Source organism: Geospiza fortis, unplaced genomic scaffold (assembly GCF_000277835.1).
Source record: "Geospiza fortis unplaced genomic scaffold, GeoFor_1.0 scaffold190, whole genome shotgun sequence".
Lineage (NCBI taxonomy): Eukaryota > Metazoa > Chordata > Aves > Passeriformes > Thraupidae > Geospiza > Geospiza fortis.
In genome coordinates, this window is record NW_005054328.1 from 3372550 (window position 1) to 3396877 (window position 24328).

Consider the following 24328-nt stretch of genomic DNA (forward strand, 5'->3'; position numbering starts at 1 on the left):
CCACTTCAGAAAATACTTGTAGTGAATCATGTAAAAGTAGTATTTTGATAATATCATGTCGAGGAGGATGAAACTTTATGTATTAAAGACCCAAGATGGAATTGATGAGCATAACTAGTCTTTGCAGTCTGTATTAATATGAGGTTGCAAGCACATTTTGTGTGCCTTCTTTTAGACATCTCTCTTTATGCCTTTGCAATTCCTTAGGTGGAATGAAGTGATTCTCAATTTCTTTGGTTAGTCCTGTGATTCCCTCTGTTTATCTGTATGTTTATTTATCCCACTCATCAGCTGGGGTTAATTCAATATGTCTGCTGTTTTTTCTACTCTGAGTTTGGTGGTAAGAGGGTGGTAATTTCAATTTAAGAAGGTTCTGCAGGCTTTTTTACAGGGAATAAAACTCTCAGGAGTTTTCTTGGAAGTAATTTGCTTGAAGCCTAGAAGGGTGGAAAAAATCAAGACTAGTATCCAAGTCTGGGAATTGTTTAACCAGATTTGCAGCAGAAGCACTTTGAGGTGCAGGTTAGTCTTATTTTGACTTGATTCAGAGCCATCTTCCAGTGACCAGGTTGATATAACATGCTAGTAATTTATTATAAAAGATCTCTTTTCTTTTTAATCTGCAGAAACATTAAATCCTCAAAACCTGGCACAGGGTTTTCACACTTAGATGGAAGCACCAAGTTTAGACTACTTTATTAATTTTTCCCTTGCACATGCTTTGCATTATAAAGGGGCAGGCATGGTTACCAGTGAGATTTGTAAGATGGTTTTCATTACTGCAGGTTTCTGGTCACTGAGGTCTTTGCTCCTGAGTACTTCTACAGCAGCATGAAATCTTTGCTCTTGTCTTGAGAATACTTGCTTCACAATTCCAGGTAGATCCAGCATGCTTTCACATTTACTCTAAAATACATCTACACTACTGATACTGAGGAACGTGAGAGAGGGTAACTGGTATTATTTGACATTTTTGCCTGCTTCTTGATTTGTCATCTACATGGTGTGCACAGCTTATTATAGCAGAATTTTCATTGACAGGTTCAAAACTTAGCTTTGACAACTGTTCTGTGTTTCCTGTTGGATCTCTGTCGTGTCATGTCATGTTGCAGACGATGTGAAAATGCATGGAACTGACCTAAGCCTTGTAATTTAAGCTGGTGTGTTGTCCTCTGCATATACTCACATATAAGTATTTGGTAGATGTCAGTATTGGGGCATAGCTTCGTCTGGTGTACCTTCTTATGTCAAACTGTATGTCAGTTATGCTTTTCTGCAAGTTTGCTTCTCACGCAGCAAAAGTTTTTTGTAGTTGACAAAGGAATGTTATTAATCATAGCTGAAGGAATATTTGAATGCTTTGTCCAGTTAGTTAGGCATTGCTCTTTTTTTTTATTTAAGCTGCAACTGGGTGTATGAGCCAGATGATGAGGAGGATTTCAGTGTGGAGTGAGCAGCCTGCATGAATGTTTAAACTAGCAGTTCCAGCTCAAAGTGTTCTCAACAAGTCATTCTCTTACTCAAGATGATGTGTTTTCCTTCCAAGAGCTCATTAGATCACAACTACTCTTTCACCTCCTCTTCTCCCAAGAGTCCCTTAGAAAAGTAGAAAGAAATTCTGGTGAGGAAATCTACCACTGAGATGTGAGCATTTTTTAAAAATTTTCCAAAGAGTGTGGATCTGACTGAGTACTGTTTTATTGATGTCATGAATTGCTTCCATGAACAGGACAGGTGAAAAGGACAGGCATAAAACGTTTTGGCAGTCAGCATGTAGCCCTGCTAGGGGCTGTTAATAAACCATAGAGAGTTGTAAGGAGACAACTTGAAAGTCATCTGTTTAGAACCAGTCAGTACTCAACACAGAGTTTAGTTTGCCTGTGATCTTGTCCAGGTGAACATGTCCAAGGCAGGAGCTTCTACAACCTCTTGGGACAGCTTATTCCACCATGTGACTACTGTCATAGTGAGGATTTTTTCTTTTTTATAATTCGTTTACTTTTTTGCATCATTCTTTCACTTGACACTGTGTACCTGAAAAGAATCTGTTCTTCCCCCTGTTCATGTTACTGCTTGGCTGCTCTTCCATTGTGGGAGGATTAAATGATTTGCAAGGTTACCAGCATTCAAAGCTAAAGCCAAAGCTTTGAATTAACCTCCCCCAACTCCTCCCACTTCTTCCCTGAGAAAGGGAGAGAATGATGTAATATATTTTAATATTTCCATTCTATTCTTTAGCTTTTGGTGGCTGCTAGTTTGTCACAAATGGCAGGAAATCTGAACTGGGGGAGAGGGCTAAAGATGAAATCTTCACTCTTTGCTTTAGGAAGGCAGAGGTATCTATGGAGTTTTTTGGATCCTCTTTAATACAAAATTCTGTAAGCCTGACAAGGACATTATTAATGTTATATTCATGCCGTGAACTTTCAGAATTTACTAAGTTTTAGTAGAAAGTTTTCCTTCCAAACCTGAAATTTGGTAACTGTGCAGATTACAAGAATTTCTGTCCATGCTAACCTTTTCTTTGTACTTCAGCACTTCTCCTGACTGATACTATTTGTAGTCTGTGAGAGTGAGGGTTAAGTGGAAATGCAGTAAACAGTCTTTTCTCCTGAGGAAATCTTAGGGGAGAGGAGGTGAAAGTGTATTTGTGATCTAATAAGCTCTTAGAAGAAAAATGCATCATCTTGGGTCAAAGAATGACTTGTTGAGAACACTTTGAGCTAGAACTACTAGTTCAAACATTCATGTTTCTTCAAATGCATGATTTAGTAACTGGGGAAGACTTAAAAGGAAAATAGATCTTTCAGCTGTTCCTAATTTCCAAATTACTTGAAGAGCTTTTCTAAAGTGTTGGATATGTCAGTGACATATATTATAAACCCATGAAGAATTCCTGTTCTTACCAGTTGCCAGGTAGAACAGGTGTCCTTTACTTTGGGCAACACAGGGGTGACAAGTGGTTCAGAAGAATGCATTTTTTTTGTGGGATTTTCTTTTTTTGCCTCAAATGAAGCATAATTAGGACTCCTGTGAACAAGTGATCTTTAAAACTTCTGTCTAAAAACTTCTGTCTAAAACTAGAATAGAAAGTCAGCTCCTTTGTTGCAAAATAGAGCATGATGGATTTTGCAGCAGCAAAATAGGATGAAGCTAATTTAGTTTAGTGCATGCAAATCTCATTTCTCCCCTGATGTCACAGATTTTGGCAGTATGTTTTTTTTACTAACTTTTGTATCTTACTGCCATAATGTGAATTTCTGGAATATTTATGGAAAATATAATGGGAATGTGATGTACTTAGTTGCTAAATAGTCAAAATTTGAATGGCTTTTTAATTCAAACTAAGGAAATGTTGAAATTGTTTTGAAGACATAGGCAGTGTATACAGTGTGTGTGGATACACGCATTTCTCCTATTAACAGACCAACTCACTGCCCATGACTTCAGACTTTACACTGGCTTGACTGAGGGCTGAGACCTGGTCACTCAGCCCTGGGGTTGGCTGAGTAATACCGGAGGCATGGCTGGGCCCTTGAAGCCTGTTATGAATGTTTGGGCACACACAAATGTTCTTGGCTTTTGCAGGATACAGGGTTGGGGAAGAACAGGAGAGGAGTATAGCTAAATTCTGTAAGTTGTTATTGTAAGTAGGTAAAAGTCATCTTTAGAAGTTCAGTGTATGAAATCCTTTTCATCAGGTGAAGTATTGTAACATGGATAGTTCTGGAAAAAGCAGCTTTTTAAACAACACAGCATTTAGTGTGCAAAGTTTCAAGACTGTGAGTTAAACCATCTCTGTGTCAGTGAGCCTGAAGCCCTGCTTTGGACAAGTAGCTTGGAAATTTCTATATTCAACTGTAAAGTTAATGTATATTTACTGGCATTCCCTTCAGAGCAACAGGGCCTATTTTTTTAAAGTTGGAGAACTGTGACTAGGTTATCAGTAGAAAAAATGGTAGAACAAAATGATTAAAATGAGTAAGTTGTTAGAACTACTTTTGTTAACTCAGGAGCTCCAAAATTTACTTGCTGTTTGGCTTGCCCTCTTGCATAGTATCAGAGAAATGGAAGACTACAAGTGTCACCAGTTGTAAAATGGGGCTTAAAAACGATATTGGATAGATTATGTTAAGAAATAAAATTAGTAGACTGATGTAGAAGTACATCTGTGAAAAATCATAGATATTTTAAGGTTAAAAAGGTCTTTAAAGGCAGGACTGAATGGAAATCAATAATTCCTATTTGAATTTTCTACACAAAGTCCCTGCTGAGTACCAAAAAACCTCATCTTTTCTTTCCATTCTTTCTTTCTGCATGTGGAGCCTGACTGCTTTGGTTGAACTCCTAATATATTTAGCTTCTTAGACTTTTCTATTTGACTTATGGATGTTTTAAATGGAAGTCAGTGAGATCATTGAGACAAATGAAGTGCTGTCCACATATATTGTTAATACTGCTCAGTACTGACATCTTTTAAGACGCGTTATGCATTTTTTTAGCACCAGTGATGTAGCAGTATTTTGGAAACAAAGCACAGTTCTCCTTTGGCTAAATCACCAGCCATACTCCCTAAAACACCCAAATGGTCCAGGGTGGACTTGTGCAGAGTGATATGAAATTACTCAGAGTTGCAGCATTGGGTGGTGTGTTAACATTATAGGAGATTTAATATTGTTTGAATATCTCATTTTTGAAGTTAAATTAAGACAGGAACATGACTTGTTGCAGAATCCTGAAATACTTTTTTCCCTGATGGCTTGGAACAAATAAAGATGAAGCAGCCAAAACATTAATGCACAATAATCGACTACAAATGTCTGTAAACATGTTCTGTTAGGTTGCTATGAAACTCTATTCCTGGCGAACGAGAAGATGACTGTGAGACTGCCTTAAAGCTTTTGTCTCTTGCACAAAGGGTCAGTGGTAATTCGAACATTCGTGGGATACTCTTTGTTCTGAAAATCACAAAGATCACTCCTTTTTATTTAAGTAAAATTGAACTGAGTATTGCTTTTTTCTTTAATGTTTGTTCTTCTTAATTTCAGATGTTCTTTGTTAGGGAAGACTTCTGGAGTGTTTTTTTACTTCCTGAACATGCATCTATTCTTACTCCTTAGTTGTTGGGATGGAGAGATGAGAAGAATCATCCTTTTTTTTCCCATAACCCTCCCTGTTTGCCGTATTGTTTCCCTCAGTAGCTGGCAAAGGGCACTGACCTGTTCAGATGGCTGAAACCAGGGATGTTTGTAAAGCCAGGCAGGTTAATTGAAATGCACACCAGTGTCATGTCTTCCTGCAGGGGCTGACGCACCTGGCTGCAGAAAGTGCAGAGCTGCTGCTTTCACCTGGGCTGACAAGTCACCTCCTTGAGTTGGTGTTAGTTTGTTTTGAGCTGTGTGGCTAACACAAATCATAGGAGAAACACATTTTAGGAGGTGTTTCTTTGTTGGTAAGGAAATGTAATGTGGAAACACAAAGTATATCTCCGGGTTGTTTGTCTGCTTCAGTCAGATTTCAGCTGAAATCTAACTCAGCTGGGTTGCAGAGGATGGTGTGAATGGCGGTTTATCAAAATGGACTTCCTTTTCATGTTTTGAAAAAAAGTGAAAAATAAGAAAATGTGAAATAAAATAGATAAAAATACATAGGCTTAATGCATTTAAATGCTAAATATTTAAATATTTTGTGTTCATTTCAGTAATGATTTTCATACCATATCAATAAAAATAGAAGGTTAAAGCAACGCCATACTATTTTTAGTGTTTGAGGAAATGAATATATTTGTTTTACCCTAACAATGTGTATGTCTTTTTGTCATAAGGGGCTAGATTTTATAAAGAAAGCCCTACTCCTTGAAACTCTGCCTGAAGTTGTTTTCTGATGTAAAATACAGTGAAGTGCTTTAGGATTTTCTTCTAAGTGGTCAGTATTATTGTTTTAATGCTACAATCAAATCTATTCCTGAGTAATAAATTTCATTCATTGAGTTCCCTTGCTGACTCTTTTCTGTTTTAAGTCATTGTGCTTCAGAATTGTACCTTTAGTCCTGAAACTCCAAATTAGGTGCTTCACGCTCCTCACATTACAGCTGTCTTGTTACATTTCAGATTTGCTTTAATGATTTTCACTTCATTTATTTTATCATACTCCATTGATAGCAGTGTGATACCTCTCATTTAATATTTCATTAGTATTTCAGCAGTTTTATTAGGATGTATTTTATATTTTGAATTATAGTGTTACATGCTAGTGTGGTGGGGCTAACGTGCTTTTAAATTAATTTACCACCCTAAATTGATATTAAAGAATTAATTTTCAATATGGCTACAGGGCTTCTGCACCTTCACAGTTGTGGTGGTAAGGCCTGGGACAGCTGCACGTTTACAAAAGGAAGTTTATTTTCCTCTTTTTTTGGCCATGATGTCTGTCAATGGAGAGAGTGCACCAGAGAATGCAATATAGGAACTGAGATTACAGCTCCTTCAGGAATGAAAACAACTTACACAATGAAGAGTCCCTCTAGGGGAAAAAATAATCTTGGATTCTCTTTGTTTCCACTATCTTGTATGAGAAATCATGGTGTGTCCTGCAATTGCGGCGGCTCTTTGGACTTGGTGTTGGCTTGTGTAGCCTCACTGACACCACCAACACTGTAGTATCATTTGATGGCATTTCTTTTTTTACTTGCTTTAAATGAATGTTTCTGGTGGAGGGGAAAAAAAAAAGGAGAGCAGAGGGAGAGCCAAAAACGTATTCACTGATATACATACATTCATACATGCATATGGACAGGGTATAAGGGGTGACAGTGGTGTGCTGGGTGACTTGTGAAAATAGAAGATGTGTCCTTTAAAGAATTGTAAAACATACCTCCCTTTAGAATGTTGCAAGTACTTGGACAATGTTTTTTCCCTAATCATCTCTTTCTGAAAACTTTTGTTAGCTTTCCTTTTTATAGTTGAACTTAGAGATATTGAAATTAGAAGTCCTGCTAGTAACAGCTTTCCCACTTATTAGTTTAGTCTGGTTTTTTGGTTAGTTGATTCATGGTTATTTTGTTATTGTTTAATTTATTTCATAGCCACTGGTGTGCACTGTGCACATTTTTTCCATCCAATTTGAAGTGTTGGCATTTTCATGCATGATGGATTCCTGTAGAAACCTACTGTCTACCCAATGTTCTAAAGGGAAGATTTAATAGCAGACCAGGATTTTTTCTGCTGTATTCCCTTGGCAGAAAAGTACTGCTGGCAAATATTGTAAATAAGTCTTACACAGGATATTGTAGTGGTGTTTCATCTCCCTCCCACTCCTTCTTGTTTTTAATTTCATGAACTGAACAATTTTGTGTGGAGTCATCTATTAGATTGATGCATATTTGGAGTCTGAAATTACTGTGGCACAGAAATGTGTCAGGACTAAAGTAACCTTTTGCACTCCCTTAAGGGAGAAATGAAATCAAATGTTTTGGGTTTGTAGCAGGAACTGCAGTTCCTTGGGGACAAAGCTTATGTAAATGTGGCCTTACCTTGGCAGAGAAGAGTGGTAAGAATGGGCACTGCTGATGGGGAGTGTGGACCAGAGGCAGTGTGCTTTTGTACAGGTGCCCCTGGGCATGTGTCTGCCTTTGAGCAGGGACAGTTACTTGTCAGTGCCTGGAAAATAATGGAAGAAGCAACATTTACCTTTGTTGTAAACTATTAAAGATGGTTTTAAGTATTGTTCACTCTCATATAAGCATGGGGGGTATGGATGTTTAAATGTGAATACATCAGAACAAATTTTCCTTCAAGTGCTCAGAACGTTGTAAGTTACCGGAACTGTTCTTAGCTTTCATTCAGTTTCTCCTTTTCTTCCTCTAAGTTGTTACATGTTAAAGTATCTGTACCTCTGTAATGGATGGTTATTGTTGCTACACCTAAAAAAGCCCATCTAAACAGCGATATGCTTAATTGCATGTGACTTGTTTGTAAGTAAAATATTTCTGGGACAATATTTCCCGCTTAGAGCTGATTGTATTAACGGAATTGTGTGGTTTTCTCTTTTTTTTATATAGGTAAAGACAGAGTTTTCAACACCCCTTTATGTGAACAAGGAATTGTTGGCTTTGGTATTGGAATTGCTGTTACAGGTGCTACAGCCATTGCAGAAATTCAATTTGCAGATTACATTTTTCCAGCATTTGATCAGGTTAGTACTAATAAATTTGAGAGGGGTTAAAATAAATCTTACATCTGTTTAAATTACTCTTCTGTTAGCATTAATACTTGGTTTGAATATGTAATTTTTGCAAATATAACCACAGCTGTATTACTAATATTTATGCATGCTTTAGGTAAACAGGCATAAACTGCAAACAGTGCTAGTACTGTACTGTAAACAGTAAACTGTACCATGGCCAATTTGAAGGCTTATTAAATAATGGAAATTAAAGATCTGGTTTGAGGCAAATGTCTGTTTGTTTTAATTTTTGGTTTTGTGGCTGTGTTGGGTTCAGCAGCCATAAAGTCAACAGCCTATGTCTTCTGAACACAGTCTCATTTCTGCATACAGCTGCAGCTGGCCATGTGTCCACAGGACAAAGTACAGATCTGGACTGAGCTGATTGACAGTATAGAATGATGAAACAACTGGGTTATAAGGCTACCCCTGAGGCTTAGGCATCTAACTTGAACACAATAAATTATTGTTTATTTGCCTTGGAGAATCTTTGTCTTTGTGCTGACTTACAGTGTTCCTTTGCTTCTAATTTCATCCTCTGAATCCCATGCATGGAACAGATGATGTAGTTACATTGCCTGTATTGAAGTGTCTTGATGCATAACTAGAGGTATTGGACTGAATGTTACTTTTGTATATAAATCTTCCCAGATTGTTAATGAAGCAGCCAAATATCGTTACCGCTCTGGAGATCTGTTCAATTGTGGAAGCCTCACCATTAGAGCACCGTGGGGCTGTGTGGGTCATGGTGCACTATATCACTCTCAAAGTCCAGAAGCCTTTTTTGCTCACTGTCCAGGAATAAAGGTATAATAACTCTTATTTTATGAAGACTATTTTTTTTTGTTTGTTCATTAAAATGGACCTGACTAGCAATGAGTCTGGGTGCAGAGAGGGGAAGAAGAGTAGATGTCAATCCACAACAAAATATCTGAATATGTTAATTAAAAACTATTAGTAAACTTAAACTCTGTTAAGTGTTTGAAAATTTCTAGCCATTATTGAAGCAACCTTTAGTACACATAGCATTTTGTATTTGTCTGTATTTTGTGCTACAAATATACATTTTATATAGTTTTCTGTCCAGTATAGTACAGAACCTAAAAACTAACAAAAAGTAGTACTTTCCTTTAATTTTTTTTTTTTTAATTTCTGCATCTCTATTAAGTGCATTATTGAATTAATTTATATGCAAGACAGTGGTGGGCAGTAGGCACAAACTGAAGCACCAGAGGTTCTTTCTGAACATGAAGAAGTACAGATTGCCCAAAAAATTTGTGGAGTCGCCATTCTTGGAGGTGCTCAGAATTTGTCTGCATGTGATTCCAAGCAATTGGATCTGGATGCCTCTGCTTGGTCAAGGGTATTGGACCAGATGACCCTCTGGGGGTCCTTGCCAAACTGAACTGCTTGGTGATTCTTGGAGTGAGAACTTCAGGCAAGCTTTGTGCCTGAGATGGTGACTTCCCTTGAAGTGAAGACAGCTAGTGCTTAGGTGGATGACTTTCCTAGAGCAAGGGAAGTGCAGGATATAATCATCTCAGACCAAGAGAGTACTGTTTGTCAGGCTCTTAATTTTTTCCTGACCAAATTTTTGTCTCTGAATTTGTACTTCTGGGTTAGCTGGCATCCACTCCATTGAGCAATGACTCAGGGCAGATTAATGTGGAAGATTTAAGCAGAACCAGTATTTGTATTCTAAAGACACATGTTCATTGTTTATGTGCTGTTTATACTGTTGCCTCTGTATGATTTTGGTGTCCTAAAGCTTCAGATATTACTCATCTACAGGGAGACCATAGCCAGTTCTCCTACTTGTTCTTCTCTTAAATAAAAAACCCTGTATTATTCACACTTTATTTCATTATATTTGAGGAATGGGATACATTCTGGTCTTAGGGTGTTCTTTATGGTGTTTGAGGTCCTCTTCTGAACTTGAAAGTATTTCCTGGTTATAGACAAAAGCAATCTACAAAGTCTTTTGCCAGGTTATTGAATCAAATGTTTTCTAGAGCTTGTTTAAAACTAAAGTACTTTATTAATATTGTATGAAAGCAAAACATAGCTTAGATAATTAAAATACTGACTCCAGGTCCAGCTAATTTCTGCTGATCTTGTAGGTCAATCGCAAATTTTTATATACTAAACCAAAGGATGAGGTTTAGTGGTCCACTCTGGTGATTAATACTCTTTCTGATTCATACCAGCTACCTAGACTGATGGCTAGTCTTATGAACAGGTTAGTAAGTCAGAATTTTATTTAGTCACTCCATGTGATATGATTTCTTTGTTCCTACCTCTGATCTTTGTGTTCGTTTTTCCACTTTCTTTCACTTTTCCTTGGATAAAATGCTAAAATAGGTTGCTACCACTAAGATCTGTCATCTCAGTTAAAGGTAAAGGCACATTAATTCTGTGGAACTGATGGAGCAATCTGCTAGCTTTTTGTGCAGAGAGAAGTGTTTTAGACTCTATCTTTTGAATATTGCTTTGTGAAAACAGTGTTGTTCTTTAATATTTTTTGCAAAGTTGTTTGTTGGTACAGTTCATAATGTTTCAAGATTGAAGGTATTTATGAATAACCCTGGCCCTTAAAATAGAAATCAAGAAGTTAAAATGAACTGGTGTTTCAGATGCATTTTCAAATGTCCAGTATCTAAGCATACTTTCTCCATATTACAGGAGGAAAATCAGTGTCTTACAAACTGAGAAGGGTAAGGTTTGATCTTTGGAAAGAGTGGCTTACAAAACAACCCTCTTATTAAACTTTGTGAGAGGTTTCTGGCTTTTTATTTTATGTTTTTCTTAAGTGGCAGGTAGAATTTGGATTGCTCAAGCCAAGGGGAGTTTGTACAACTTTAGTTATTCAGGGGAGGGATTGTGGTCATTGGTACTTAGGCAAAGCTTATTGGGGTTTGAGAACAGTAGTGGATGGTTGTATCTTCTGTCCACTGTTGTGAGGGTGTACATGGAAGAAATTAATATTGATTCTCTGCATTCCCTTGTACGAATATCTTCTTTCATGGTTAGAAGCTTTCTTTTTCATTTCCAGCATAAATTTGTTCTTGACTAACTTGTATATTAACTTATCTGTCCATTTATAGCCTAAAACACTTGTACTCTCTGAAAAGATCAAAGTATCAAAGATTTTTAACAGTATCTGGAGCTCTTTTGACATCTGTTTCATTAATTTTCTTTTCAAAGGGTTGAAAGAATCATGAAGTATTCCAGTTGAATTTCTAGCAGCGATTTTTACAATAGCATTAACAGTTCCTTGGCTGTGTTGTTACTTTTTTTTAGGACTTAACTGCATAGTATGCTAGTCATTTTTTGAGTAGATAACAAATTCACATCTGAATTTCTGCTCCTGAGTTCTAAATCTGTAACAAAAATGTAGTCCTTAAACATGTGACTTTCAGTTTGTTTTTGTGAACTGGGTCTTTTATAGTAGCGTCATCTCTAGTGTAGTGACTTCCAGCTTTGGAATAGTCTTCATCATCATGTTCTGATTTAACATCATAAATGAATGAGGTAAATAAAGTCTGTCCTAAAAATGATTCATTCCTAAGGAGCTGTACTAGTTACATCCATAGGTAATTTCCCATGTGTCTGTTACAAAGTGCTTTGATGAAATATTAATAAATTGCTTCTCCCTTGTTTAGAAAAATCACTTCTCAAGTTAATTTCATGTAAAAGGAGATTTAGGTTGTGATTTCACTGTTTTATATTATTTTTATGTAAATAAATGATATAACTCTTGAAATACATTTTGAAGCCATGGCTGTAGTTAAAATGTATTTTTTTTAAACAAGTGCTAGAACTAATGTTTTCAGTGACTTCTAACTTCACATGTATAAAAGTGTTTGCTGGTGGACTTCATGCTGCATGTTCCAGCTCTTTGAGGTCTCTGGGATGGAAATCAATTGGTTCTTCTGATTTGAGGGAATTTGGCTCTTGGGTTCTATTTTCATTTAAACTGCGATAATTTGGTAATTTTCTTTTCATAATTGAAATTCTCTTAGGTCATTCAAAGTTAACTTTTCTGTTGGCAAATAAATTATACTGTTTCCTTTCAAGTATTTGGATTACATCTGGAGGCCTTAGTTTTTTTTTGCTTGATAATGATTTAAGGTATTTATTGGTTATTTATTTCCAAAGTGAACAAATTTCAAGCTTCTACCATAAGCCAAGAAAGTCAGCTTTAAGTAACTATTTCATTTTGTAGCCTTCAAAACTTACTGGACTAAGTCTGAATACCTTTAGGGTCTGTTCTGATGAATCTTTACCCAAGTAACTGAGGATTATTCAGCTGCCTTTTTTGTTGTACATCTACATTAATTTTACTACGTTTACGTATATATGTATATTAATCTGACATTCTTCTGTTCCTTTTTACCTCAAATGTTACTGGTAAGATGTTTGTTCTACCTTATCTGAGCACAGTACCTTAGTATTTAAATCACTGTATAGAGGGGATTAAAGCTTCTTTAATGAACAAAATAAAATTCAAAATTTGGAGTGTGCTTTAATAATGTAGCACTGTTGTTGATTCACTTTGTAAGAACAGCTCAATCTGTATGTAGATTTATTTAAAGCAAATAATTGCTTAGTTTTAAGTATTATTGAGGAAGTTTCTAGCAGAATTGCTATTTTAACTAAACTATTTTAAAATATTTTTACAGGTTGTTATTCCAAGGAGTCCTCTGCAGGCCAAAGGATTGCTGCTGTCATGCATAGAGGACAAAAATCCATGCATATTCTTTGAACCTAAAATACTTTACAGAGCTGCAGGTAAAGATTTGTATGTTGTATCTTCCAATAAAGCAACAATGTTTGGGGTTTTTTGCACATATATGTTAATAGCCTCAGCTAAAACAATGCTTCAGTAGAAGTCTTGACTTATTTTGACTTCAGCAGAAGTCTTGACTTGGCTCTAGCTATGTAGTGGGATGGGTTTTTAGATGAATTGTGAAAACTGAATAAATTCTTGAAGTTTGACTGCAAAGATAAACCAACATTTGCCATCTGATTTATGCTCAATTATGCTCAATTAGCTTTGGAAGTGGAATGCTTTACAGTCTAAGGTTAGCAAAAGAAGTAGAACTAAGAGGTATTATTCTTTATCAAATTCCAGTATAAATTTGGCAGAATTTGAACTGCTTTCTTGTGGTAACTCTTAATACTAAAATAAAGATTCCAGATCTGTTTTCATTTTTCCAAAAGAAACCCACCATCACCATTTTATCAAAGTTAAAATTTCTTTGAAATGCCTAATTTCTAAAAATCTTCAAAATCTGCTAATTTAGCTTTCAACCTTATTTGAAAGGAAATGTGATTGCCATTACTTTGTTTTTAGTCATAGTGAACTTTCTGGTTCAGAGTAGTTTTAACAACTCTCAGTTATGTGTAACATATTGGAACAGTGGAAATTGACAATGATGGTGTTTGAACTGGTTCTAAAAATTAGCTTGTTACTTCTTTGGACTAGAGAAACTTGACAGAATAGAAAACAGATTAAAAATTTCGCTTGTGGAGACAGGCAGAGAAATAGGATGAGGAACTGATAAAATAGAACTGAAGCCCTGACCTACCTGTAGCATTTCCCTGTCCTGTAGCTTTACATGTGAACTATGCTTGATCCATCAGTCCGGTTTATAGGTTGACTCTGTGTGGACTGTATTTGAGTAACAGACAAAATGTTTCGATTTGGCTTTGGATCTTTTAACAGCACTTTTCCATCCATTTTGTAAATTTATCCTCTTCCTAGAGAGACAGTAATAAGGGAAAATTTAGAAAACAGACATCAAAACTACAAAGAAATAGTAATATAACTTAGGATCAAATAGGATATTTACTGGTAAAACTGCTTATTTGCTTTTAAATTTAAAGAAAAGCCCAGAAATCCCAATAGCAATGTAAATTTAAAAGTGCAGCTATTTTTAGCTATTTTAAGTTTCTCCTATTTTTAGCAGTGGGTGTGATGTATCCATAGGGTTTTGCATTCCTTAAGTTCAGTGTGTTTTGAGGGCTTACTAAAATTCAACTGAAGGGCCTCTGTCCATTCATTTAGAGAAAGTAATTTGAAAAATGAGCCTGAGTCTGGGTCCTGTTAAACAAAGAAAAAAATGAAGTGTTTTTAAAACAGGCCTTTATTTCTCCCCCTTCCCCCCATATTTACAAGTCACAAGTACAGACTGTAGAGTTAATAAAATACTTGCTTTCATATTAGCATTACAGACTGCACATCAATATCACACAGCTTTTGAGAATATAGGGAGGTTTTTGTGTTTGAGGAAATGACTTGTAAAGCAACTACTGGATCATTTATTGAATATAAATCAGGCTTGGGATGGAAATCTTGAGTAAAGATGTGCTGAAATAGTCTTTAATGTGGTGTATGTGCTGGTCAGTAACCAGCTATAGCATTGCTGTTGTTGGTAATTTCTGAAAGACTGTGATTTCCTCCTGCATTCTGATGGCTAATTTTCAGAGACTTTACCAATATTTTTTGTCTTAAAATTTCCAAGAACATCAGTTTAGTCCTGTAAGTTGAAATTTATGTGTACAAATGTGCAAATGTATGTACAATATGTGCAAATGTACATATAGTACATTTGCATCAACAAATGTTCTATATGTACATATGACAGGGATGATTGTAACAGGTAACTTCTTTCATCTACATGGGTATTTTATTATTTCTACAATGGTTTCTGTGTTCTGTTTATTTCCACTGTGAACCTTTCTCTGTGTTATCATTAGTTTGTCATCTTGACTATCCTTTATGGGTTGGGTCGGCTTGGACTGGAAGATGACTGCTGTCTGGGAGTTTCTCCTATAAAATTGACTCTCTTAGATTCATTCTTAATCTTCTGGCCACAGTCAGGGCTTCTGGTAATTCCACCATAGAAACCAGGTGGCCTGATGAATTAAGAAATGGACTGGGGCCATCATGATTGATAAGATCAAGATGCAGGAGCAAGGAGACACAAACCTGGTAAACAAGAATAAGATAAATGGTGCAAAGAAGGGTTTTAAAAATGTGACTTTCTTATGTTTCCTAAAGAAAATTTTTACAACACCCCATGTGAATGTGTTGATTCTAGCAGGAGAAAGTTTCTGAATCCGTACCATTTTCTGACTTAGACAGTAAGCTTGGACTATGTCTGTATTTATTGTGTCTTTCCATTAGTGTCTCAAAACCTCAAAACAGTACAGGGTTTTCTCAAGGCTGGGAACATGCAGGCTTTCCAAAACAAGAACAAAAAATGGTATCAGTTGTCCTCTATTACTTAATTTCTTTTTTTTTTTTTCCTTTTTAGCATGGTATAATACTTCACCTAAGATTTGGGATCTCATTGTTCCAGATGAAAATAAGTTTCTTTATTTCCATGATGATGGCTCACTCATTGAATAATGAGATTATATTGCCCCTACCATAGCTTTTTTTTTTAGCTTCATGTGAATAGACATGTTTGTTCAGAGAGCTTTGTGACTGATGTAGTAGTCCCTTTGTGTAGGGACTTGGTTGAAAAATTAAGTACAGTGGGTGTGTAGGGACTTGGTTGAAAAATTAAGGTGTTAAGGATGTTAATGAGAAAGAAGATTTTCTATCTGTAAAATTAATGTAGGCTTTTGAGCCTCATAATTTTCCTCTAATGGACTTTTCTTTCTTCCTATGAGGCCTCTAAATATTTGTCCGTGGTATTTTGTTCAGAGTTGTTCATATTTGAAATTACAGTTGAAAAGAAACTGTAGGTGGGATAATCTTTAAAAGATAGGGTATCTGTCCTTATTCAGGAGGCCTGAAGCTAATAATGTTTTGTTTAAAACAAGCAATCAAAAAAATTAAACTAAAATAATGACAAAAATCCCATTCGTGCTCCATTCCAACCACTAGAAATTTATAACCCTTCTCTCAGTGTTCCTGACAAGGTTTGTTTCTGGTCTTAGTCATATTCGTCTTCACCTATGTCTGCAAATTTTCTTCTCCTTTTTCTTTATCATCCCATCAGATAGCTGTACTGAAAGAAACACTCCCATATTCCTCATACCCTTATCAATAAGTGGGACTGAGCAGGTTTGGTTTTTGTAACTGCAACTCTCAACCTTTGTGGTAAGGTCTGTCTCCCTGTGTGTCCTTCCTCATGGCTTTTCTCTCTTCCTCTTATCCCCTTTTACATTGTAAAGATCCTTGTCTAGACACCCTTCCAGGAGCAGATGCTTTCTTCTTTCACACAACCATCCAAGTGTTTATCAGAAGTATTGTGTATGTTAGTTTTCCTTCAATTATATTAGGAAGGACCAAAGAAATGTAAACCTTTCTGAGTAAAAATCTAGAGTTAAATATGCAAGTACAGGTTTGAAGTGAGAATTCTGTTGCTATTCAACTTACGAGATCATAGTGTTATTGAAAGTGCTGTAGTGATGTCCCCCTAAATATCAGAGATACTAAGAAAACATCTGAATTAAAAAGGAAAAAGAGGCTTTGATTTATAAAAAGTGTTAACAGCCTGTGCAGTGTCAAGAGAACATAATGGTTATGAATCAAAGGAGAAGATGAGTCACATTGACATTATCAGGTTTAGACATCTTGTGGAGAACCTACTCTGATGTTTTCTGACCTTTTCAGTTTCATTTAATTGTACTATATGTGACATTGGTGGTGTAGAAATAAATATAACTTGCATCAGTGGTTGTTATAGAGACAAGGCAGGTAAGATGAGAAAACATGTATTTTTTTTCTGCTGTTCAGACTGCTCCTTTAGAAAATGTAACAGATGTTGTAACCTCTTAAAATTGTCATGGCCTTTTTTCACTGATAATTACAACTTTTTGTTAATTGCTGTATTTGAAATCTGTATTTGAAACATTTGATTTAAAATACTTGATTTCCTTAGTAACAGATGAACAGGCTGCTTTGTACGTAAACACTGTTATCCTGGATTAGATAATTATTATGAAAGAATATTAATAGAATAATTCCATGTGCTATTTTTCATCAGTATTAGTTGGGAGTTTTTGCAAAGGAATCAAGAAAAATCCTTCCAAATTGGACTTTCCTATAAATTTTTGACAAGCTGAATTTTCCATTTAAAATTGTCAGGTATGATAGATGAGCTCATTTAATGGACATTTTAGTGCAGAATGGTTCAGCTATAGTGAGAAATTAGTTAATTTGTGTAATTTTATGTTATATTTCATTTCCCTAAGTGGATAAAACCATTGCACAGAGAAAAAGCTTTTATTTCTGTAGCATGTACACCTTCTAGTTCTTCCTCTGGCTCATCCCACTCCCTTCAGAGCCTTCTGATTCTTGTCAGTACCCTGAGTTTCCACTTGAAGGTCCTGTGGTATCTTTTTAAGTTTCTTGTTCTCCAGGTTTCATGTAGGTGACCATTTCATGACAAAGACAGTCATGCAATGCCAATTAGTATAGTTGTGAGTTTCATTATCTTTCAGGATCTCTTTCTGTTGCCTGAGGGTTGTACAATGTGCAAAATTCATAGAAACCTGGTCTGCCATTAATGTGCAGTGATCAACTGCTGGCTGTGCATTTCTTTCCCTTTCTTTCCCAGCCCTATATTTTTCTAGCTACTTGTCATTCAAAAAGTTATTACAGAGCAGGATGCTTGGACTAGGTGGTCTCCAGAGGTCACTTCCTACCTCAGCCATTCTCTGTTTCTATAATATACATGGTATTTATAGATCATTATCAACAAGAAAAAAGAAAATTGTCTGCCAGGATTGAAAATTATTTGCTACTTCATTTTTTTGAAGTTACATTTGGAAGTTGTAAGCCAGGAAGAAACCTAGGTCATTCTACTTGTGTTGTATCTACCATAACAGGGAAGGAAACATACTAACCACTTCACTACTGCTGTCACTCAGGGAGATTGTTCATTGTTACTTCAAGAAGCAATTTTGATCCGCAGGAACTCAATAAGTATTTTATGAGCTATGAAATAAATTAACAAAAAAAGGCAGAGTGTTTCTTTATAAATTGTTTCTGTGTATTTAGAAGATTTATTTTTTTCTACTTATCACTAGAATATGTTTCAAGAAGTATTACTCGACTTGCTGGTGCATAGACAAGTTCATCTTTAGATCAAAACCAGTATTTCTTTTAAAATATTATATATGGATGTCTTTAATCATAGTTTTAGTCATTAAACCAGTCATTGTATAGTGCATTGGAGCACTGATTCAAAACTAGCACAACTGACATTTTTCCAGCTGAAAACTAGTAAATGAATCTTGAATGGAGCTATATTAAATGTCTCAGGAGAAGACAAGATGCCTAATTCCTGCCTACTCTCTCAAATTGTGGTGTATTTTTGGTGACTAGATAACATTTTTTAAAGGAAAAATATTTAGACTTATTTAAAACTGTGATAATCAGAAGTTCTTGCTGACATTCCCTATGTAGTTTCTGAAAACTTTTTACTTCAGTTTAAACTTTTTACTTCAATAAAACTGCAGAGCGCCATATTTGGAGCATCTGGAGGATGCTGGCACATCTTGTCTTGTCTGAGTATTAAAGTATAATTTAGAGACTCTTCTCATGATTACTAGAATAATCAAGAATTCTGATCAATTAGTGGTTACTTGAGATTTTTTATCAACTGTAGCAGTGTGCATTTCCAAATCTGATGCTGACATTTTGACTGGATGTACGTCAGAACTTATTACTATCTTTTGCATGTTTATATATGCATAATCTTGTTGTGGTATATAACAGAAATTTAGCTCTACACTGAACGTATTTGTAACAGTCTAATTAAAAAGAATTTGAATTGCAGCTAAACCTTTGAAATGAATGCTAATACTCAATTATTTTGGTCTAATGCTAATAAAATCACACAATTGTTAGGGATGGAAGGGATCTCTGGAGATCATCCAGTCCAACCCCTCTGCCAAGGCAGGGTCACCTAGAGCAGGTGACACAGGAACACATCGAGATGGGTTTTGAATTTCTCCAGAGAGGGAAACCCCACAACCTCCCTGGGCAGCCTTTTCAGTGCTCTGCCACCCTCAACATAAAGTTTTTCCTCATACTGAGGTGAAGCTTTTTCTGTTTTTGTTTATGGTCATTGCTCCTCATCCTGTCACTGGGCACCAGTAACATACTCAGTGAAATTTTAGTCTGTTCTTTTAGATGGCTTTAACAGTGAAGAAAAATTTTACTGTATGTTTTTATGGGATAATATTGGCTAATAAAGGAATCTAATACTTATTCTCCCCTATTTCTCTTTTTTCAGTGGAACAAGTTCCTGTAGAGCCCTACAACATTCCACTGTCTCAAGCTGAGGTGCTGCAGACGGGCAGTGATGTGACAATGGTTGCTTGGGGCACTCAGGTCAGTAACTCTCTTACAAGCTATTTGTCACACAGTGTAGCCTGGCCTAGGGGGTAGGTGATGTTTGCATTCAAGCTCAAGTGCCAGACATTAAAATGTGTGTGTCTTCCATCACTATATGCTGGGATGAATGTTTGCAAGTGTTAAATTTCTAGGAAACCTGTTTTTTGTTGTGTAAATTTTTACCCATTTTTGGTTGAAGATGACTCTGGAAGTGTAGAAGGTTAATGATGTGCATCAGGCTAATGATTTTTCTATGATTATGAAAATGATAGATTTAAGAATGGGACAGTGAGATGTAACTCTGAGGAAGGTAGTGGGAAAGAAAAGTTCAAAATGGTATGCTGAAAGAAAAGTATAGATCTTCACTGCATGATTTAAAGAACCTTGGGTCCCTTTGTTGAAAGTTAAAAACCTATGGGACATTTAATACAAGTAGGGATTGGTATAGGTTTGATTCTAACAGTTACATTTCAAAAACTGTTCAGGAGCATCATTGGCAACCGTCCCCTGCCCCCCAAATGAAGATCTGCAAATATTGAAAAAGCTGTTAAGAAAATACATTCTCATAGTCCAGAATTACAGAGAAGAAATTTGAGTCTAGTGTGGACTAATCAGAAGTTACTATTTTCTTGGCCTAGTTGTATCTGAGAAGCTTTCAGAAGAGAGGATCTTACAACTTTTGTGACAAAAGAGTTTTGACCTGATCTCTGGGTTTGTGCTTTTTGTTGTTATTGGGGTCTGTGTAGGATTTATTAATGCCCTCTAACCTTCAGGCAACTGACACTCCCTGACCATGTCCAGGTTGCTAAGTTTCTGTTGCCTTCAAGATGAAGATGACTTCATCCAAATTGATTACTGGGGATGGTCCTTGGCTTCAACCTCTTAGCTATGCCTAGAAGTTGCTTGATGGAGGTCATTTGCCACAATCCAAACCTGTATTGTGAAATGTTCTAACAATAAAGAGAGCACCAGAGTTTATTGGCAACATCATATTGAAAATTTTTCTACCCACATATCTCATGAGCAAATGCTTCTTGCTGAGATGTTTGTGGAGGATAATCTGATTTGTAACATTTCTTATTTTCCATGTTGGAGCATTTGCTTGCAAATATTTGTTTTAGGGAAAACAATGCTTGAGATACATTTAGCTGAAAAGTGTATTATAACCTAATGTCAAGATACAGTTTTGAATGTGTAGAGTATTACTTTCTTTTCTGTTCTTAGCATAATACACCTTATGTAAAGGATGGGTGTAGATGTGGATGATTTATACCTACTGTGATTCACTACTACTAAATAGATTCCTTGACTGGTGGATAGGGAATAATCTGTATTCCAGTTCAGTGATAGCCTCCTGCTAGAGAAGAATACTTTTTTGTTTTAGTAGAATGTTAATTGTAGTAATCAGGTAATGCAGCATTTGTATTGTTGGTGTTAAACTATGTGTAGGAAGAGCAATAAGTGCTTATAATGTCATGCTACTGCTATATGCTTTGTGGGGATCAGGACTGGATATTTACAGATTGTAGTAATCACTTTTTCTCCTAGCTCTTCATAAGATAATGCTTTGGAGATGATCACTTGGCTATGTTTCAGTAAGTTAGAGCAGTTACTGGGGCTACTAGAACTGTTTCTTGGCTTTTTGGCTAAGATCAGATGTAGTGGAGTGTAGTATTTCTGAATGTATTTAATGCTTCTTGCAGGATTGCATGGGACTGCTACATTGAATACATTACTCTGATATATTTGGGTATTAGCTTTGTTAGAGTACTAATAAAATCTTCCCAAACTCATTCAAACTAATTAAAAAAAATAGTGAGGACTGATACTTTTCACTGAAAGACACTTCTCTAGAAAGCAAATTTTGTTCTCAGTGATTCTTTAGTGAATTGAGTTTTTGGAGTGGTGCTAAAATACTGGGAATAATTTGGTACTAAATAAGAAGAATGCACTAAATACTAAATGGTTATTATTGAATAGAAACATACCTGCTCAACATGCAGGTGATATGTTAAATTACTGCTTGTATTCCAGATGTATAATTTAGAGCAATTTGCATAATTCAGATTCTTTGGTGATGGTACATTGTTTTTTCAGGTACATGTGATTAAAGAGGTGGCAGCAATGGCTCAAGAAAAGCTTGGTGTGTCCTGTGAAGTTATTGATCTGAGAACCATCTTACCATGGGATACAGAGACTGTTTGCAAGGTAAGAAGATGATGCATATTCATTTAAAAGCAACCTAGGTTGTTTTAAAAAGACCTATGTTTTTTCTTTGTATATATTCTGTATTTTTGTTCTGTATCATAAATGCAGAGTACATGCACATTACATGGACCAGACATTTACTTTAGCATTGAAAGATAATTATGTTTCAGGGCTCAAAATAATGTCAGAATACATGTTCTTTACTTTCAAGCAGAAGGTATGATTTAATCAGACTTCCACCTGAAAATTGCTTTTCCACAATTTCTGAGTCTTTGTCTTTCTGACATCCCTGCTGTCTTGGGAAAATCTTTATATTTTCTTTTTCTTGCTGTTTTACATTAAGGTCTTCATCTAGTTATAGGTCTGCAGTAATGTGCCTTAGTGTTGTTTATATGTATTTTTAGAAATAAATGTTTTGATTTAAGGTATATTAATTCTTGAGCTAGGGAGAAAAAGCAGCATTTATTCTTCTCAGACTACCTAGTTTGAAATTCCTGAGTACTGGAAAGTCCTTTTCTTCTTTGTGGAAGTCTTTGATGTCACTAACAGAACACTCACTGCTTCTGCTAGAGCTGAGTTTCCTTAATCTGGCAAATCCACAGTCCTGCAGGACCATGGCTAACAACTCCTTGGTCCTAATTCAAGCTGGGTTGACTCGCTCATTTTATGCTCCTGAACAAATTACTCAGAAGACTGAGAGATGTCTGCAGCTTTCTTAACTCAGGCCTAGTATCTGTAGTGTGCTGAGTTAACCACAGGGATGAGAGCAGCCATGGGCTTGGAAAAAGGTGTGTGATTCCATCAAATACTTTCTCTGCCTGCAGTTTCTAATTTAAGGCAATATGGTGTCATGTGCAGCTAACTCAGATTTTACTGATGTTTAAATACGGCAGATCAGGCACATATCTGACTCTATATACTTGGAATATCTTAATTGTGTAGACAAGTGTTCTGTCATTCTGTGTTTGCTCAGTAAGGGCCTTACTTCTGGTCAGGTAACATATAAACACATTAAGTATGATAAAGGGAAAGATGGGCCATTGGTCTGCTACTCTGTTTCTCCTCAGTTTTATTTATCTGAGGAACTGCCAGTGGGATGGGATGGAATAGATTATGGGAGGAAAGATCCATGTTGTGCATTTGCTATTGGCAGTGTTCTGCTGTCTGGTTGTGGATGTGTTACGAATTGTGTACTTATATGAGTAGCTATGAGTTGCCTCATATAAATTTGATCTTCTTCATTGAAGTGTTTTCATTTTTTTGTTTGAAGTGTATTTCTTCTTACTTGGATGTACTTTCTAGCTGTAAAAAATGAAATGTGTTGAGTTACTGTCATCAATATGAAGTGAAATTTTGGCCATAATAAATCCTTTACAATCTCTTCTGGACAAGTAAAATGATTTTTTTTTTTTTTTGGTAATTCTTTTTTCCTTCTTTGAAGATTTGAGCTGTCATTCTTTGGAAACAGTATCTCTTTGAAAGAGCAATTAAGTCTGTTTTGTTGGGTTGGACTTGCACTGAAACACCCTCAGGAAAAAATGTAGTTGTGCAGAGGAAGTGCAGAGCTTTAGTTGTACAATATTTTGCAAATATGTTTTTTAAATCTGGATACTCCATGAAGATTTTCAGCTCATGTTCTGTCCTGAACATCTTTTAAGGTAACTGTAACATAAAAATACCATAGAATGGTTTGGGTCCAAAAGGACTTTAAAGATCATGTAGTTTCAACTCCCCTCACATAGACAGGGACATCTTCTATTAGATCAGGTTGCTCAGAGTCCCATCCAGGCTGGCCTTGAACTTTCAGGGCTGGGGCATCCACAACTTCTCTGGGCAGCTTGTTCAGTGCCTCACTGCCCTTGCAATGAAGGTGTTTTTTTTTTTTTTCTAATATCTAATCTAACACTTCTCTCAGTGTGAAGTTCTTCCCCCTTGTTCTGTCACTACACGCTCTTGTAGAAAGTCTCTCTCCATCTTTATTGTAGTCTCCCTTCAGGTACAGGAAGGCTGCAATTAGGTCACCCTAAAACCTTTTCTTTTCCAGGCTGAACAATCCCAATTCTTAGTGTTACCTTGTAGGAGAGGTTTTCCATATCTCTAAAAGATGGAATAGATGGACCTGTTGTTTTAAATCTGTTAATATGTTTACTATTAAGAATTAAGAGAATCATTTAAAAAAAAAGTACAGTGCCTGTTGGCTAGGCAGTTCAGCTGTTTATTATGATAAATACCAAACAGTAAATGTTTTTAGTTAGCATTGCTCTTATGTTAGTTTGGCTGTATGCTGGCTGGTCTGATGGGAGAAATATTAAATTCTCTTCTTCTTTAGATCTTGTCTGTTTTGCTCAGCTGAAAATAATTTGTGGTTTGTATTTGTGTATTAGTTGGTTGCATTATATAACACTGAAACTTTTTAATTTAATTTGCATCCTGGAGAGTTTTTAAGGTAATTACTTGTGTAAACAGATGAATGGAAGTACAGTTCTAGCTGCTTGCTCTAGTCTCATCCCAAGAGGAATTGCTTGTGGCAGCTGT

The 24328-nt window shown here is 36.0% G+C and overlaps 1 protein-coding gene across 2 annotated transcripts in view; it reads left to right on the plus strand.

The window, feature by feature from the left end:
- Positions 1 to 24328, plus strand: part of BCKDHB (branched chain keto acid dehydrogenase E1 subunit beta) — a 106844-nt gene that overhangs the window by 10141 nt on the left and 72375 nt on the right. For both annotated transcript variants that reach the window (XM_005421156.3, XM_031057180.1), the window contains exons 3-7: positions 8060 to 8193; positions 8875 to 9030; positions 12906 to 13014; positions 19485 to 19582; positions 21683 to 21793. In XM_005421156.3, the coding sequence (XP_005421213.1) occupies positions 8060 to 8193; positions 8875 to 9030; positions 12906 to 13014; positions 19485 to 19582; positions 21683 to 21793 (608 nt within the window). The remainder of the gene's footprint in view (positions 1 to 8059; positions 8194 to 8874; positions 9031 to 12905; positions 13015 to 19484; positions 19583 to 21682; positions 21794 to 24328) is intronic.